Raw genomic sequence first — 19,201 nt, forward strand, 5'->3', positions numbered from 1 at the left:
CTTCAGGATTATTAATTAAAACATTAGCCTCTGTCATATTTGAGAAGTGCCCAGCCTCTGACCATGATGTACTTCCAGCTTTCAGGTTTGATGGGTTATTTCATTTCAGCAGAATACACCGTTGGGAATTGGTGGGTCCTACGCATCAAGTGAAACTTGTTCAGTGTCCTTCTCCTAACTGGGGAAAGCCAGGCTCCCATGGGCCCTGGTGTTTGGGCAGGGTGTGAGAGGGAAGGCTTGAGATGTAGCGTGGAAGCCAAAGCTCCAAGGCAGAGGGCATGCAGATTTGGGGCCACAACTGCACGGGGAGAATGAAGCCTAGAGCCCAGTGTAGACACCCAGGGTCTCCCAGGAAGGGGCTGGAATAACAGAGGCAAAAACCCACACTAAGGGGGTTCCTAAATTTTTAGACTGAGAAATGGAACATATTTTCGTTTGGGGTCATATCTCTGTGTGTGTGGCTGCTCATTAACCTTTAGCCAGAGCAGGTTTTGTGTGCTTGGATGCTCGGCTCAGGACCCTGAGTTTACAGATGCCTCTATTTCCCCTGCCAGTGTGTCCAGGATGGGCATTGCCACTTTCACCCTCCATGGTTTTCTGTTTCAAAGCAGACTCTTAACTCTGCTGATTTGTTGTGATTCTGCATTTGGTGGTACAGCACTGATCGGTTTGGGAAAAAACGATTTTCCCACATCACATCTCACAGATGCCTTTATACTCCTCTTCCAGATTGTCTGTTCAGGGTGACTTTCATGAGCCCTAGGGGAAATGGCCACATGTTTGTATGATGCAGATATAAAATTATCCACAAGAAAGCCTCAATTTGGGGAGTTTACGTTTGGATTTAAAATGTTGTATTCAAATCATTAATGATAGAAATATAAATTGCTTTCAAAAGCTTGGCGATTCAAAGTGTACTCTCATATTATCTCTCTAGTCCAACAGATTTTGAAAAAAATAATAATATAATCAGGACACAGTGACCGGAGCTGGAAATAGCTCATGTGCATGAATATTCCCAGAACATTAAACACTTGAAAATAACTCATGGGGATGACTCCTTTAGAGATTTGCTTATAATTAATACAAAATAATTCTTGGATTTTTTTTTTTTTTTGATGAGTTGGTTGTAATTAATGCAAAGTAATTCTTGGGTTCTGTAGCTTGATGAATTTTGATTTCTCTTTGAGGTGTTAGGATGGAGTATTAAGAAGTTCTTATGATGATGTTTGACCAGAGGACTGGGAAATGCTAGAGCCCCATTTCAGATACCTTTGTACAGCATCTCTGAGGGAGCTGATGGACAAGCAAGGCACAGAAACCTTCTTTATTATGCGGGTCTGCGTAGAAGGTTGTTTTTAGCCTTACTTCCTATATTAGGTCCACCTGCCACACTGGGAACAAAGTTGGTTGTGACTTTCCCTGTGTATTTGCCTCAGTGTTGAAACATCAGTCTTGCATCTTAACACTCAGGCGGGGGAGCCTCCCTTTTCCCTTCACACGGGTGCGTACCAGCTTGTACCAATGGAGAGAGGCGGGAGACACAGCCAGGGGCTGTGCATTTGCCCAGGGGCTGGAACAGAGCTGACCTAAGCCACAGGTAGCTACTAAATCTCAGACTGGGTCTGGATGAGAGGTGGGGGGAGAGAGAGGGGGAAAAAAAAAACCCCAAAACATGAAAGTGGCCACACCTTTGTCAGGGGTGCAGGCCTCTGGCTATGCTGTATACCAGCCTTCTTAGTAGAAGAAGAGAGTGGAAAGAGCCATACACGCATGCCCACTGAGAGTTGAATCCCTTGGAGAATTTTCCCTCTGGAGAACACAGCCCTGGCAATGTCCCTGAACTTGACTCTTTCTCTTTGGAGGTAAGAGTATCTTTCTCTTGATTAGCACTTATCTTTGGAGAAGAATAAAAGAACACAAGTAGGGGAATGTTAATGTCCTTTCCTTCCCTTTGCCTCCTTCTTAGAGTTATTCCTCCACTTTAGTAAAACGCATCCTGTTTTAGCTTCTTCACAGAGCTTTGCCAATATTAGCAATCTAATCCTTGAGGCCCCTGGGGTAAGATGAGGGGACAAAGAGCAGTCCCTCATTTTGCTCCATAGTGGATGTGGTCAGCCTTATGCAAATGCAGGTTCAAGCCCTTCCTTCCAAGAAACAGTATTTCCTAACTCCCTCTATGGGGAAATTCTGGACACAGTGTGGAAGCAAACATGTCAAAACATACAGGGTTTTTGGGGAAAGTGTACCAAGAAAGATCCAGTAACTTGAAGTTTGACTTCAAGCCACAGGATTACCAACGACTGGCATCAGTTGTCTGGAAATGACCCAGTCAGTGAACTTTCCTCAGGCTTATGAACTGTGGCGATGAAACACCCTTCCCTGACACCTTTTCCTTTTTTTAAATTCTAGTCATTTCTTTTTATCTATGACATGATTATGTTATCATGATTATTTCTCTAGTAACACCTTTTCCTTCCTTTCCTCTGTAAAGCCTGCCCCTGTCTTGGGTTTGCTCAGTGCTGCTTGTCTTGCTTGTTTGTGTTGACTGTCCTTTGGGAACCCTTCCGCTCTCTCTGGTCATCTTCAATTTCTGTTTTCTCCAGTCTTGACTGCCACCCACTTTCTAGGTTTTAATCTCCAACTGCCTTTGGTCATTGGCTTTTGGTTGTTATCTCAAACTCATGTCTTAAAAGGTATCTTACAGTGCCTAGAAAACTCATTCCCCAGTTATTCCAGTGCTGATACAGTTCTCCTATTCCTTATTGACCCTTTTTGGCCCCATTCCACTGTTGCCACCAAGTTACAAGTCACACTGCTTTAGTGATGTGTCTGCCTTCCTCCTTGCTTCCCACCACCACTTGGTTATGGCACGACCTCAGTGGCCTACTCATAGGTCTTCGGGTCTCAGTTCCCCACTGGTTGGTCCAAGAGGCTTCACAATATTGACTTTGGAGTTATACATGGGTTCAGATCACTTCTGTGACTTGTACTTAACTCTGTAACCTTGAACTTGGTACTTGAGTACTTGTTATTTGAGTCTTTGTTTTTGCTTATATAAAATGGAGATATCAGCATCTGCCTCGCAGAGCTCTTACAGAATTCAGGTGAGGTATTCAGTGTAAAAAGCCAAGTAAAGGCCCATTGCCAGACACAGAGCAGTGCTCAGTACATGCTGCTATCATCCCAGCACAGGCTGCACTGTCAAAGTATGGAAAATTTCCATCACTCTAGAAGGTTCCATCCTGTCCCTTCCCTAGAGGCAACTACTGTTCTGATCTTAATCAACATAGATATTTTTTCCAGAATCTTATACATGTAATCATACCACTGAATTTATACACCTGTTTCTGGTGTCTATCTCTCAGCACCCTTTTTGAGATTCATCCATGTCCTTGTGGGATTCAGTGGCTCAATTCTTTTTATTGCTGACTAGTATTCCATTGTATGAATATATCTTAATGTGTTCGCCCATTCTCCTCTAGATGGACAGCTGGGCTATCTCTAGCTTGGGGCTATTTTGAATAAAGGTCTAATGAGTCTTTCTGTGGATGTAGGTTTTCATTTTACTTGGGTAAATACTTAGGAGTGGAATTGCTAGGTAATATACTAACTGTATATTTAAATTTATAAAAACGGCAACTATTTCCCATCAGCAGTGTATATGAGTACTGGTCTCTCCACATCCTTACCAACATTTGGTGTTCTCAGCTTTTTTCATTATAATTATTCCTGTTTGTGTGTGGTCGTATCTCACTGTGATTTTAATTTGCATTTTGCTCATGACTAGTGATGTTGAACATTTTTCATGTGCTTATTGACATATATCTTTTGTGAACAGACTGTTTAAGTTTTTTACCCATCTTTAAAATTGTCTTTTTATTATTGAGTTGTAGGAACTGTTTGTGTATTCTGCATGTAAATTCTTTATTAGATATCTATGTTGTAAATACTTAATTTTTTTTTAAAGATTTTATTTATTGAGAGAGAGAGCGTGCGCATGAGACAGGGGAGGGGCAGAGGGAGAAGCAGACTCCCTGCTGAGCAGGGAGCCCGAGGCGGGACTTGATCCCGGGACTCCAGGATCATGACCTGAGCTGAAGGCAGTCGCTTAACCAACTGAGCCACCCAGGCGCCCCTGTAAATACTTAATTCTGTGATGAAGTTTAGTTTACTGATTTTTAAATGATCCATACTTTTTGAGACCTTAAAAATCTTGCCTGCCTCCTAGTTACAAAGATCTTCTTTTATATCTTATTCTAGAACCTTTACAGTTTTAGTTTTTATGTGAAGATCTGTGATTCATGTGAAACTAATTTTGCATATCATATGATGTCATGGTCAAGGATCCTTCTCTCCATATGGATACTCAGTTTTTCCACCTCCTTTTGTTGAAAAGAGTTTTTTTTGTAAAGAATTCATTTGTTGCAATTTATGTGACTATATATGTGTGGGTCCATTTCTGGACTCTGAAACTGGAATTATTGGTACGAAGTCATTATTTTTCTCTGTTGATACATATTTGTTATCTCTATCCACTGAATCAGTGACCCAGTAGCAATGAGCATCCTTAGTGCTTAGATCATGGTTTCCAAACACAGTTTCTTCTTAAAAGACACCAGGGCTTCTTGGGGAAGTAGCTAATGCCCAGTCTGAGACAGGAATTTTTTATTTAAATTCATTTTATTTAGTATGTTTGAGGCAGGAATTCTTAAGATGAACTTGGGACGTATTATATAGCAGTGGCCAGGACACTTTCAAGGGGCTGTCAGTAGCCAAAGATGGAAACAAGTTGAATATTAAAAAAAAAAAAGATTGAATCCACTGAAATCCATAAAATGTATTCTTTAAAAATCCACTGTATTCAGAATGACGCCACAAAATGAATTCATTAGTAACTTTTGGTAGTTTCTAGCTTCCCCACCCTCTCCCCCATTAGTCATATTTGGTAATTGCTAAAACTCCAAAATCATTGTTCTGAAAACTGGTAAATGACAACAAAGAAATATTTATCAAACATATCCTGCCTTTCCTTTACAAACCATATTTTATAACCAAATAGTTGATAAAAGAAGATTCTTTCTTTCTCTCTTTCTTTCTTCCTTTCTTTTTCTTTCTTTCTTCCTTCCTTCCTTCCTCCCTCCCTCCCTCCCTCCCTCCCTCCCTCCCTCCCTCCCTCTCTCCCTCTCTCTCTCTCTCTCTCTCTTTCTTTCTTTCTTTCTTTCTTTCTCTCTCTCTCTCTCTCTCTCTCCCTCCCTCTCCCCCCCCCTTTCTCTCTTCCTTCTCCTTCCTTCCTTCCTTTGAGAGACAGTGAGTGAGAGAGAGAGCCGGAGCAAGGGGCAGGGCAGAGGGAGAAGCAGGCTCCCCACTGATCAGGAAGCCCTATGTGGGGCTCATCCTAGGACCCCGGGATCATGACCTGAGCCAAAGGCAAATGCTTAACTGACTGAGCCACTGAGGCACCCCAAGAAGATTATTTATAGAAGAAAACCAGCTGAAAAAAATATGGAAGGAATGATAGAATTTGAAACTTACTGTATTGCCCTTATCTAATGAAATGTGGGACTAGATGGTGGTCCTTAGTAGGTAAACATTTGATGTTGAACTTTATAATGAATGGGTTAGGCTAATAATCTCTGAACCTGATCAATTTTAACATTGTTAAGTGTAGAATAGCTAGACAGTGTATCCTTCCAGATATGATGCAACAGGACATGTAGAGACCCAGCCCCAAGTATTATTGCCAAAATAATTGAACCTGAATTAAATAGAGTCTCTAGTCACTACAATTACCATTTTGCAGGAAGTACAGGGATACAGGAACATCACCACAAGAAAATCTACAGGAGGGATGCCTGGGTGGCTCAGTCATTAAGTGTCTGCCTTCGGCTCGGGTCATGATCCCAGGGTCCTGGGATCGAGCCCCACATCGGGCTCCCTGCTCCGCGGGAAGCCTGCTTCTCCCTCTCCCACTCCCCCTGCTTGTGTTCCCTCTCTCACTGTGTCTCTGTCAAATAAATAAATAAAATCTTTAAAAAAAAAAAAACCTATAGGAAAACAACGTTCTAACTTCTCCAAAAATAAATGGCATGAAAATTGCAGGCGGGGGAAAGACTGTTAGACATTAAAGGAGATGTAAGGTCTGCAACCAAATGGAATGTGTGGACCTGGTTTGTATCCCGATTTCAACAAATTAATCCTTAAAAAGACAGTTTGAGACAGCTGAGTTTTAAACATAGGCTGCGTATTGCCTATATTAAATAAATTTCATTTTATTAAGTGGTAATGTTTAAAAAAAAAGAACCTTTATCTGTTAGACTCTACAGAAGTATTTACAGGAGAAATAAGATGATGGCTGGTGTTTACTTTAAAATCCTAAAAAATAACATGGGGATAGATTAACCAAAGATGGTCAAAAGTGTTGATAACTATTGAAGAAAGTGATGGGAGTTCTTTTTACAGAACTGTCTTGTGGCTTTCTTTGTTTTCATAATAAGAAGTTTAAATGAGAAAAACGTGTATTTTGACCCTGAAGTGTAAGTTCTAGCCATGAAGAGCATTGAATATATGGCTGAGAATAGACCACTTGACATCCTACTAATGAGCTTGCTGGCATTATCACTGCTTTGGAGAAATATTTTGTGTGATGCTTCATTTCTAATCTCCTATGAGCACCTTCCCGACAGTGTGTAAAGTCAGAACGTGGCATTTGTTGCCCGCTTTTTCACCTAGCAGGCTGGAAAGACTTCCCGTCCCAGCCGGGATCCGATTGCGTTCATTGTTTGCACTCTTTCCTTGAAGACTGAATGAAGATTGGGAAGATCGCTCGCTGTTGCTCACCAGCTGTTTAGTCTGAGTCAAGCAGCATGTAGAGAGGGGTATCTGGGGGTCTGCCTCCCCCTGTGAAGAGCCACGTCCTTCTCTGCTGTTCACATAGTTCTCACCCTACTGCACCTTTGACCCTTTACGTGATGTGTCACAAAGTAATCCTAAACCCCCAAAGGAAAACCTCTTGTAGCATGTATTTACCAAACACTGTGTTTTAAAGCCCTTCTGCCCTGTCTGCAACTCATGAATGCCAAAGTGCTGATTCATGGCGTGCGAATGAGCGGCCTCACTCGGAGGAGAATGCCTTCTGGTGTCATGTACATGTCATAATAATTGCTTTTCTATACTGTGTGTTGTTCATGATATGTGCGATCCAACCTTGTCATAGATCCATTTTGCCAACAGTTAATTCTACCTTCTCTTCAAGTATATTTATCTTCAGCTTTGTGACTTGTACCACTCTTTGCCACAAGGAGTACAACTTTGAGACCTCTATAATTTTGGTTTCTCCCTGCCTTTAGTGACAAAATTAATTACTTTTGAAGTCTAAGAATTATTCTGCACTTGTCTAGGAGAACTTGGTTGCTTTACTGGAAGTGACAATGGCATTGTTTGGGAGAGATACCAAAGCTTGGATGGCTGTGCTTGGCAGAGTTTCCATCCAATTGATCATCTGAAAATTAGGGCCAAATGGATTGCAAGACCAATAAAGTCCAGTTTAGTATACAGCTCCTTACCATGCTTCCTCCTACCATCTCCTGTGTAAAATACTTATTTCTGAAGATTCAGTTTTTCTAGAGCATTCAGGTGATCTACTGATGCCAAAGGTCCTTCACCACTTTAGGTTTCTAACACTGTGTGTTGTATTTTCACCATATTTACATCTGAATCATTTATGTGAATTCAAAGAATGATGCTACATAATAGTATCAATAAAAATGCCAACTTAAATATAAATAATAATGCCCCTACTTTTGCAAATGTGTTATTTGTGACAGACTACATCAAACTAAAAGTTGAAGACCAACTTCACTGTTAATTTAATACGAGGTTTGCAGAGACAAAATGATAGAAGTTAGAAATTTCTAAATTTTGGATTTCTTAAAATCATCATTGATCTTACATTTCAAATTTTTTTTTTTGAATACATGTGGGAAAAAAATGCTTCATTGCTTTATCCTCTTGGAATGACCTGATTACTTGTAGATCCTTGGGTCCCCTGGGTCCACATGTAGAGCCTGATCCATACTGTGAAGAACTGAACCTCAGAGAACCTGGAGACAGTATGTTCATATGTAACATGTTTTCTTCCAGTGTCAGGGAGCCCTCTGTCTTTGTGAAGCCTGTTCATGTAGGATTGTGTTTCTCAAAGTGTAATTTGGGGAACACTTGCATCAAGTCACCTGGGGAGCTTATGTAACACATCCCAGGCTCCTGAGCAGACTCTGAGAGTGAGGCCTGGAAACCTGCATTTTTAAAAACTGCCTGAGGGTATCCTGTACGAGTACAATTGAAAGCCTGCTTCAAGTTTATGCAGCATAGAATACACATGCCTGCTCCACTGGGTTTATATGGCACATTATTTTGTAATTTACAAGGCATGTTCTACCCTTCTCCTTTTTACGCTCAGGTCTGGTCCGCCATGTCTGTGACCTCTTCACTGACACCGCCACACTGTGCTTGGACATGGACAATAAGAACAACAACAAGATGGCAGCTGCGCTGCTCTTCTCCCTGCTCGATATTCTGCATGGCATGCTGACCTACACATCCAGTGTCGTTCGACTGGCTCTGCAGGTATAGGGCCTCTCCTCCCATGTCTTAACCCTACACCACGTCACCCTTCCCTTTTGTTCTCTCCTTCCCGATCTTTCTCTAATATGTTTTTATTTTTGAGGAAGAACATATGATTCTATAGACTACGAGATAAGCCATCTTGGGGTGACCACTGTCAAGGACACGTTCTGTGATCACACAATCTGAAAGGAAAGCAAGGGAGGCCTAAGGAAACACTTGCCAAGAGCTAGTCGGGGAAGTCTACTGATGGAGGAGATCGTTTGCCTTACAGGCACCCTAGAGCCGGCCCTGCAGTGTGCCATCTTTCCTGTCTAGGGATGGCGCTCCAGCCCACCCTCAACAGGATGAATTAACTTGCTACAGACAATGGATTGAGATTTTAGGCAAACACACACACACACACACACACACACACAAACACACGTTTATACACACTTATATATACACGTACAACACATAAATTTTCTCATTTTCTATTATGACCAATAACATGGAATTCCAGGACAGTTTTTGAGGACTAGAAGTGTGTTCAGTGTCTACTGGGAAAGTCAATTCATCCCAAACTATAACCTGAATTTACTTTGCATCATGCTGTAAGGAAGGAAGGGGATGTGGGTTTATTGAGTGCTTTCTGTGTTGGGTGTTAGGTGCCTACACATGCCTATTTCATTTAACCAACTGAGTCTGCTGATACTTAGATTATGTGAAAGCATACAGCCAAGATGAACTCATTTTATATTTAAAATCCTGGTAAAATTGCAAGAGGTATATACATCAAATGGTAGCATCCTGGCTTGGAGAGATGCAGAAGCTCAAGTTGAAACCAAGCTGTTTGATACTTTGCCACGAGTCATAGTAGCTGAGCCAAGAATGATTCCCTAGACTCTGGTTTATTCTGTTATTCTTCATTCTGATAAATGGTATCTTTTATCCCCAATTGAGCTGGTCAGTGTTTAGCTTGTCCAGTGTGGTTTAATAAATGATTCCAAGATCCCCTAGTAAACATGATAGTTAGTGTTTAACCCAAACTTGTAAAGCCGGTAGATAGAAGTGGCCTTCAAACTACCTGGTTGTTTTTATTTGCTCATCTATAAGAATTGCAAGCTAACTGAGCACTGTTAAGTACTTATGCAATCCTGAGTTACAAATTTCTCTTCACTTTTCCTCTCTTTCCTGGTGTTTTTTTCAGAGAATGTTGTTTCTTATTTCAGTTTTGACAGGGGTTTTAGGTAATTCTTCAAGGCGCCATCGATAGGTACTCTTGCAAGATGCTTTGATGATATCAATCTGTAAAAGATTATGTTTTGTAGATTGTAGATAAAAAGGATCAGAAGTTTAAAAATTCCAGAACAATAGAAATCCTTTTATTACAAGTGATTTAGAGAGATATTCAAGGATTTTAAAAGAAAACTCCTTAATACAAAATATTTTCTAATTCTTTTTTTTTTTAATGTTCTAGTGTACTGATAGATCACTGTGTCTTACTTTTTCATTTCTTCCACACCACTATATATTTTACTGCTAACATCTTTCTAAATCTTCCCCTGAATACCTGCCATGTATTGCTTTTGGCCTTGACTACCGACTTTGATCTTCATATACCGTGTCAATCTGAAAGAGATGGAGTCCTTGGAGACAGAATTAGGGGAAAGGGCTGGGAAAAGAAATTGCATGTGTATCAAAGACACATCCTCCTAGAACAGGGAGCTAGAAGTACTTTCCAAACCTAAGGTCACCTCTTCCATTTATAAACATGCTCCAGGGGCACCTGGGTGGCTCAGTTGGTTGAACGTCTGCCTTCAGCTCAGGTCATGATCCTGGAGTCCTGGGATCAAGCCCCGCTTAGGGCTCCCTGCTCATCAAAGAGTCTGTTTCTCCCTCTGCCCCTCACCCTGCTCATGCTCTTTCTCTCTCACTTTCTTTCAAATAATCTTGGGACATCTGGATGGCTCAGTCAGTTAAGCATCTGCCTTCAGCTGCAGTCGTGATCTTGGGATCCTGGGATCGAGCCCCACTTCAGGTTCTCTGCTCAGCAGGGTGTCTGCTTCTCCATCCCCTTCTCCCTCTGGCTGCTTGCTCTCTCTCAAATAAATAAATTAAAAAATCTCTTCAAAATGAAAAAATTAAAATTAAAAAAAATAAAATCTTAAAAAAATAAAGTAAAAAGAAAATATATAAACATGCTCCACCCTGGGGATTCTTCTGCATTCAAGACCTGATCTACTTTTAACAGGAATGACTGTCAAGCAGCAGAGTTGAGGGTTGCCAGTGTTTAAATGATAAGTGCTTTGCTTTTCTTTTTCAGGGAGGAGAGTGATATCATGTAAGAATGTGTGCTAGGGAGGCGGGGACCGTGGGAAGGTGGGTGTTAGAAGCAGGAGTTCAGTCCCTGCCCCTAACATGCCTTGTGATTCAAAATCAGTCCTGGTGTAACCTGAGGGTTGTGTGGGAGAGATGTGGAAGCAAAGACAAGTACATGCTCCAGACTCACTCGTGTGGGATGGACTTTGGATGCAAATCCCAGCCACACCACTTTCCACCTGTATGACCTTGGGCAAGCTTCTTCACCTGCCTAATATTGGTTTCCTCATATGCAGAGTAGAAATGATAAAAACTGCTCTGCTGGGTCATCGTATGACTTAAATGAGAGAAGAAGATACATGTGAGTAGATGTAAATAGGTAGTGCCTTGTGTGTGTGTGTATATATGGCCCAGGGAAGGTCAGCACTAAATGGTCACTGTATCATTAACAGAAGAAGAGAAGTGCTCCCCTCACATTCTTGTTTACAGAAGGCTTCCTGTGGACCATGACTTCCTCAGGTCCGTGTCCTGGCGCGTGGGAGGCTGCTCAGGCCATGGCTCCTGACTGAACTGACTCCTGGCAGGCTTATGAAATACTTAATTTACGGTTTATTTCTGTACTTATTAGCCTGGAACACAGCTGGGTACTGAGATTTCGGCAGGGATCTAGAGAGGGAAGGGTGTTAGCGCTCGGGGAGCTCGCGGTTTCTGAAGGAAGACCGTCGCTACACAAATGGCAAGGAAATCATCATCCCATTACATCTGTGAGCACGCAGCTGCTGTGAGGTACAGGGTGCTGCAGGGTGAACGTGGGCGAAGAGAACCTAACTGAGTTTGGGGGCTCGGGAAGCCCACTTCAATATTTAAATCCAGGTCCCCTCACCGCCCCCCCAACCCCGTCTGGGCCTTGACTATCATTTGTGAAGTGATGGGGGACCTTTTTCCACTGCTCTTGTGATCGTGGGACCGTTAAACTGCTGTTTCTCTGCAAACATGCTGGTGTTGCTGAAAGACTGGAATGTGGACACAAGTCTGTTGAAATGATCCAGTTTGACTCCTCTGTGGTGTTCCCCTTGCTCATGCCCATCGGCTACCCTCTACCTGGCCGCCAAATGCAAGGGAGATTTTTCTGCCATCGCTCGTAGTCTTCTCCATGCCTCTCCCTTCCGTGGCAAACGTCAGTGACATCTCGTTGTCTGTGATGGGATCTTCTACTTGTTGGTGAGACATTCAAGGCCCGGTATGATCCAGCCCCCGGGTGCCTTCCCGCCTGATGTGCCCGGCCTCCGTGCTGACCACTCCCATGGCGAGCAGTCGGCTCTCAGTCTTTCACTGCCATGCCTGTTCCTTCTGTGGTTCCCAGCCCCTGCAACGCTGTTCTCCACCCTCTTCCCTGTAGACCTCCTTCCCACCATGGAAACGACAAAGTCACATGTCGTCTTCTCTTACTTGCCCCCACCACCCAAATTGTGTCCACCTCTACTTTTACACTCTACCTTTAGCACAGTTGTGTGTAAGCACGCTATGCTATGGAGCAGGCAGTGCGAGCCTACAGAGTGGGGACTGAATTGTGTCATCTGCGCATTGTGAGAACTCACATGGTGGTGACCGGGGAGCACAGGGAGTGCTGAACTGGTCCGGGTGCCACCATTGCGGGTTGGGCCCCATTGTGGGGACATCAGACAGTAGCTACCTGCAGAATTGACTGCTCTTGTTCTCCACGGCTGCCTTCCCTCCATGTTTTTTTTTTTTTCAATTTTTAAAACATATTTTATTTATTAATTTGAGAGAGAGAGAGAGCATTAGTTGTGGGGGGAGGAGCAGAGGGAGAAGCACACTCCCCACTGAGTGGGGAACCTGACCTGGGGCTCTATCCCAGGGCTCTGAGATCGTGACCTGAGCTGAAGGCAGTTGCTTAACCAACTGAGCCACCCAGGTGCCCCACCTCTGTATTTATTTAACAAACCTCTCTTGAGTACCTACCTGCATGCACTAGATTCATGTAGCAGTGCTAGATAGAATAGAACTCTATTTGCCTGGCCTTTTGTTTATTTTCATTTTTTGAACACTGTACTCCTTTATCTCATTTTGAGTAATGCTCTGTTGCCATTTAATATTAAAGATGGCTCATAAGTTGACATTCCCATGTTTTATATGTTTAAGACTATTAAGTTTATATTTCTACCCAGAGTCCTCCCAGGAAATCCACCCTTAGAGATCCAACAGCTTTCTCCAAATAATCACTAGAACCCCCCCCATTGTCACCTCAAGTTCAACACGTCCAAAGCTCAGCTTGGGATTTGCCTCCCCAGCAAGGCTGATCACTTTCCTCTTGCTATATATACTAGAAGCCCAGGAGTCATCCTTAAAATTTTTCTTTTTTTCATACTCCATATCTAATCTGTCCTCCAATAATGTAGATTTTACCTTAAATATCTAGTAAGTCCAGCCACTTCTCTCAAACCCTACTGCTGCCTCCCTCGTGCAGTCTACCATCTTCTCTTGCTTAGACCATAACTGAGTGGGTCAAGAACACTGGATGGCTGGGAGTGGGGTCAGTTACCATATGGCCGTGATGGGGGAAAGTGAATTGTAGACCAGAGGCAAGGGCAGAGGGCCTGAATGGAGAGGACAATAGCAGTGTCATAGCAGAAAAGAGAATCCTTGCTGGAGAAAGGGCCCTTTACGAAATGCAGACAGTGGGCCATGGATGTGGGTATCAAGGGCTGCCTTTAGGGAGTGGTGACATTAGGGACCTGGAGATAGACTGAGAGAAGAGGTGAACTTGGGCCCCAGAAATTGTTGCTCAGCTTCTGTTTTTCTTCCTGTGGGAAACCCTGCTGGGATCCCTCTGTGCACAGAGCTTCCACTGCAGTCCCATATTTTTGTAAGGAGAGGAGTTTCTAGTGCATTCCAGATGTGAAGTTCTTGGTTGTGCAGAGAGGCAGCATTCTCTTTCTGGAACCCTTGGCAGCTTTGCAAGGAGGTGGTACCTGAATACTGTTGGGGAGGGTCTGGCTGCTTCTTGGTAACAATAACAAATGGCTATGTGGATTTAGAGGCTATGGAGGACACTGGATGTCCTGGTGGGAGAGTCCTACAGTGTGCACTTGCTTTTGTGGCCCCATCTGCTTGCCTCTGTGGGTTTGGTAAGGAAGCGGTGACATCATATCATGCCCCCCTCTCGGTCCAGGTGCTGGTTTGCAAGACTGCCGTATCTTCCCCAAGAGAGAATCCATTTGCTCTAAAGAATAATGTGTTCATGTGAAAAGGCCAGTATTCTTTTTTTTTAATTTATTTTTTTATTATGTTATGTTAATCACCATACATCACATTATTAGTTTTTGATGTAGTGTTCCATGATTCATTGTTTGTGCATAACACCCAGTGCTCATATCTTGCACTGTGCTTCTGAAGCCGGAATCAGCAGCCAAGAGTCTGAAGGGTTCAGACCTCTGGGGTAGTGCCGCACATTTGTTTTCTGGAGGAAATTCTACCTCTCTGGTAAAATCAGTTGGGAAGATTGGAGGTGGGGGTGGGGAGGAGAGAGGGAAGCTCCATGCTACGATTATGGTGGTTCCCCTTGGCTATCGAGAGGTGCAAGTCCCTCTGAGCCAGAGAAAGCAGGCAGCTCAAGTTCTGTCCAGAAGGAACAGGGCCTTCATGAGAAGGGTCCTAGAGTCCAGGCTAATAACCCGAGACAGGCAGTCTGCAGCCGGCTCTGAAGGCTCTGGCAGAGGTCAGTCCGTACAAGAGGTTTGGTTTCTTCTGAGTGAAATTAAAAACAGCGAAGAAGTGTGTGAATGAAATGTGTATATACTGTAGCAAACACACTAGTCAGTGCCTTTTTTCAGTATAAAATTATTCATCCCTTATAGTAGAGATTAGACAGTCCCATAAAACTCCTGAGAGCAGACACACTTAAGAGTAGAACCACTTGCTTCTCATTTTCTTTTTCCAATGCAACTTAAGCCTGTCCTGTCTCGGCAACGGAGACCTGTGTCTGAGGCCTGTCCGTGTGCTGGTATGTTGGACCAACCTTCTAGATGGTATTCAAGCACGTGCATGCGTACAGAGAAGGAAAGCAGAGCAGCATTATACAATGATAGTAGCTTCAGATAATGTGCATAAAAATGCCCGCAAGAAACGAGCATCTGTGATTTGGGGTCTGGCTTTGGCACTCATTGTCTGTGGGGCTTTCGACAAACTACTTCTCCGAACTTCAGTTTTCTCACCCAAAAGATGGGGGTAGCAGCACCCCATGCCAGCATGGTTGGAAAGAGAGAGAGTCCCCCCCCCCCCCCAGTACATCAACATCAACATCATTCTTTCAAGGACAGCCTTGGTCTTGCTTTATCTGTGGGCCGTCCGGGTGGGCCTCTGTAGCCTGAGCTGGAGGCAGTGGCATTGTTTGTGCCCCTTGTCCTGTTATAACAAGGCATGACCTCTCCTCAGGGAGCCACGGGGGATTGCTTCCTCAGCCCCCTTCCTCTCCTGGACTGAGTGGATCTGTCTCCTCTGGCCAAACTGACTAATCACCAGCAACCCCCCCGCCCCTTGTCTCGTCCTCTCTCAAGGCACAGAAGTCTGGCTCAGGAGGGGACACTCAAGCCGCCGAGGATCTGCTGCTGCTCAGCAAACCTCTGACAGACCTCATTAGCCTGCTCATCCCACTGGTAAGAGCTCACCTGGTGGTGTGTCTCTCAGAACACTGCTGAGGTGAAAGTGATTTTACTTGAATTTCGTGATGCCTTGAATTTCTATACCATTTTACTTCTTTTCAAAGCTGGAACCAAGAGAAATGTCAGAAGATTATTTGGCCTAGAAACACTAAATTTCTCCTTCATTTTAAAACTAGATGGCTTATTCATTTCAATAGGTATTTAAGGCAGAATCTCAAAGCCGTCTTAATGGGAGGTAGGAAATTCGAGAAATGAATTCCAAGAAGGAAGAAGAAATGGTTGTGGAGGCCAGTTCTCTCTCAAAAAGATGTTTTAGACTTGTACTTGGCATGCAGGACTCCCGAGGAATGCAGAAGCAGGCACACAGATCTAGAGCATACTCCCCTAAATCTCCACAGAGATAGAAGGAAGTAAGTAAAGTTAAGTGAAGACAAGATGACACAAGACCACCGAAAAGATGGAAACAGCCCTGCAGAAACTTGGAGTTTGGACCAACTAAACAATTTTACCCAAACTTGAAGGGGACCCAGTGCTTGACACATGATTCCTACAGAGCAGCCAGCCAGAGGGTGGGTTGATGAAATTCCATGAAGACTCCTGAAAACCTCTCCAGATTTGGGGATCCAAGGACTGGGGATCCCTGTAACCCCCGGGAACTTAGGTCTGGTTCCTCGCAGAGACAGACCTTCAGTTCTCTCAAAGCTGCTAGGATTTGTCTTTTTCTGCTTTGTGGCTTTTAAGGAAAGGCAAATGCAATTTGGATGAATAATTCCTTAGACTTAATTATATTTAGCAAATAAAGGTTTGGTTCAATGGGGTGAAAAAGAAAGAGGGGAAAATCCATCAACTCTGGGTTACATTAAATAATGGCATATGTGAAGTAGAGCAGTCACAAAAAAAAGTGGCAGTGGGCTCACAATGAAGTAAGGGAACATCCCCCAACCCCAGGGAACATCCCCAAACCCCAAAGTGGAAGGATATTTGGTATAGAAAATCTATTGCCTGAAGCTATGTGGAAAACAGAACCCTAGCTGCTCTAGCTCAGAGTGTGGGGGCTGAACCCACATAGCCAGCTGTCTCTTAGGCCAAGGGCAGGAAACAGATGAGGCTCCAGTGAACAGAGGAGAGACTGACACAAACTAGACTCTCTTATATAAGAGACTCAAAATGATATCAAATTAAAAAAATCTATATGCATATATATAAATTGATGCAATATGTGATATATTGGATAATAGTTATATTTATAGAGAAAGATTTAAAAAGACAGATAAAGACTGTCTTAAGAAGGACAGATGCAGAGGTGCCTGGGTGGCTCAGTCAGTTGAGCGTCTGACTCTTGGTTTCAGCTCAGGTCATGATCTCGGGGTCCTGGGATCAAGCCCCACTGTCGGGCTCTGTGCTCAGCACAGAGTCTGCTTGTCCCTCTCCCTCCCCCTCTGCTCCTCCCCACACACACACACTCTCAAATACAATAAAAAGGAAAGACAGATGCAGAATCCATTATAGGTAAAAGTTCTGGGACACTCTTTTTCACATCTATCTTACAGACCAGGTTTTGGTATTTGCCACATTCTTAGATTTGCTTTCTTTTAATAGGTAAATTTATTCCAATTGGATTTATTGTTAAACTTCTCTTTGATCTTAATTTTATTCTTATTTTATATTTTCTTTCTAAATATTTTTTAATATTAACTGTAAGGTTTAATGTACCAAAAAAAACTTTCAACAGAACAAAGGAAATTCTACAATGATAAGGAATAAAATTCACAGGAGAACATAATAACTATGAACCTTTTTGTGTCGAATTTTAGAGCATAGAACTATATAAACAAAGGACCAAAAACACTCAGGAGGAAATCCAAAAAACACAGTAGTATTGAGAGATTTAACTCCTCTTTCTCATTGCTTTACAGACAAAGTAGATAAAAATAATGATGTAGAGCAGGGGTCGATAAACTATGGCCTGTGGGCTAACTCTAGCCCACTGCCTATTTGTAAAGTTTTTTATTTTTTTATTTTATTATTTAAAAGATTATTTATTTGAGAGGGAGAGAGTGTATGCTCCGAGGGGCAGAGGGAGATGGGGAGAGAGAAAATCTCCAGCAGACTCCCCACTGAGCACAGAGCCTGTCGCAGGGCTGATCCCAGCACCCTGAGATCATGACCTGAGCTGAAGTCAAGAGTCGATGCTCAAGCAACTGAGCCACCCAGGTGCCCCCTACCCCCACACTGCCTATTTTTGTAAATAAATTGAATATAGCCACACAGACCATTTGTTTACATATTGTCTGTGGCTGCTTTTGTTCCTTGATAAGAGTTGAGGAGTTACAACACAGACCTTATAGCTCACAAGTCTATAGTATTTACTATCTGGCTCTTCACAGAAAAAGTTTGCTGACCCCTATATGAAGGGTATAAATATTTTAATAAGATTGTACCCTGAAAACAGAAACTAATTTTTCAGTTTTCAGAAACATCTTTAAAAAGTGGGCCACGCGGGGTGCCTGGGTGGCTCAGTCATTAAGCGTCTGCCTTTGGCTTAGGTCATGATACCGGGGTCCTGGGATCGAGCCCCACATCAGGCTCCCTGCTCAGCGGAGAGCCTGCTTCTCCCTCTCCCACTCCCCCTGCTTGTGTTCCCTCTCTCGCTGTCTCTCTCTCTGTCAAATAAATAAATAAAAAGTCTAAAAAAAAAAAAAAGTGGGCCATGCATTATGTTAAAAGGACATCAAAAAATTCCAGTAAGTTGGAATTGTATAGTCCACATTCTTTAACCACAATACAGTTAAACTAGAAGGAAAAATAAGAATAGAAGATGCACTGTTAGCCAATACAATCCATGACAGTAATCAAAGAATAAGTTTTCATTGTGATTATTTCAGTCTGGGTCCAATCAGAAGGGAGAAACCACACAGTGATTTAAATAGGAGAATTTTAATGTAAAACATCATTAGCCTTGAAAAAAGAGTAACCATAAGATTTACAAAGAACTCTCTAAGGTACCTTAAGTACCTTAGAGAGAGTACTCAAGGAAGGACAGACTTGATCGGGGGCACCCCTGTGCTGGGGCTGTGGGTCAGACCTTATTGGGGAAGGCAACCCACGGGACAGTGGACAAGTTTGCTGGGGTGCCTGGTCCAGAAGGGGTGCACTGTCCCCAGGAAAGCCACTGGAGGTGGGAGGACTGGGGTGCCCAGTATTCATAGAGAGAGGACCACAGGAAACAAAGCTATACAAAAGGCAGATGAGTAGGGGGAGTCAGGTGGCCAGTGTATATGGGAGGGCTGGAGGGCACAGTGTCCCTTGGGGAGGGCAACAGGACCATAATCACAGGTCAGGCTAAGGCTGAGGGTTGCTGAGGTGGCCACACATTCTGGGCCCATGGTTAGGTCGGATCTCCACCAGATGCCTCACATTCATGCCTCTGACTGACAGAAGCAGCAGGAGAGCCTCTTCTTCCTGCACTGGGTCATCTGAGAGATTTTCCCCAGCTCTTTGAGACTCTGAACTCTTGTTACTAGTAACTTGATCACACTCATGTTCTAGTATATGGCCAGACGTCTGCCTAACCTGCGTGAGCTGTGTTGTAT

The 19,201-nt window shown here is 43.2% G+C and overlaps 1 protein-coding gene across 2 annotated transcripts in view; it reads left to right on the forward strand.

The window, feature by feature from the left end:
• Positions 1-19,201, forward strand: part of ULK4 (unc-51 like kinase 4) — a 616,362-nt gene that overhangs the window by 425,092 nt on the left and 172,069 nt on the right. For both annotated transcript variants that reach the window (XM_028107191.2, XM_028107192.2), the window contains exons 33-34: positions 8,459-8,625; positions 15,504-15,602. In XM_028107191.2, the coding sequence (XP_027962992.2) occupies positions 8,459-8,625; positions 15,504-15,602 (266 nt within the window). The remainder of the gene's footprint in view (positions 1-8,458; positions 8,626-15,503; positions 15,603-19,201) is intronic.

This window comes from Eumetopias jubatus, unplaced genomic scaffold (genome assembly GCF_037043125.1).
Source record: "Eumetopias jubatus isolate StellerSeaLion01/CBP00866 unplaced genomic scaffold, mEumJub1_p1.0 scaffold_1, whole genome shotgun sequence".
In the NCBI taxonomy this organism is placed as follows: Eukaryota; Metazoa; Chordata; class Mammalia; order Carnivora; family Otariidae; genus Eumetopias; species Eumetopias jubatus.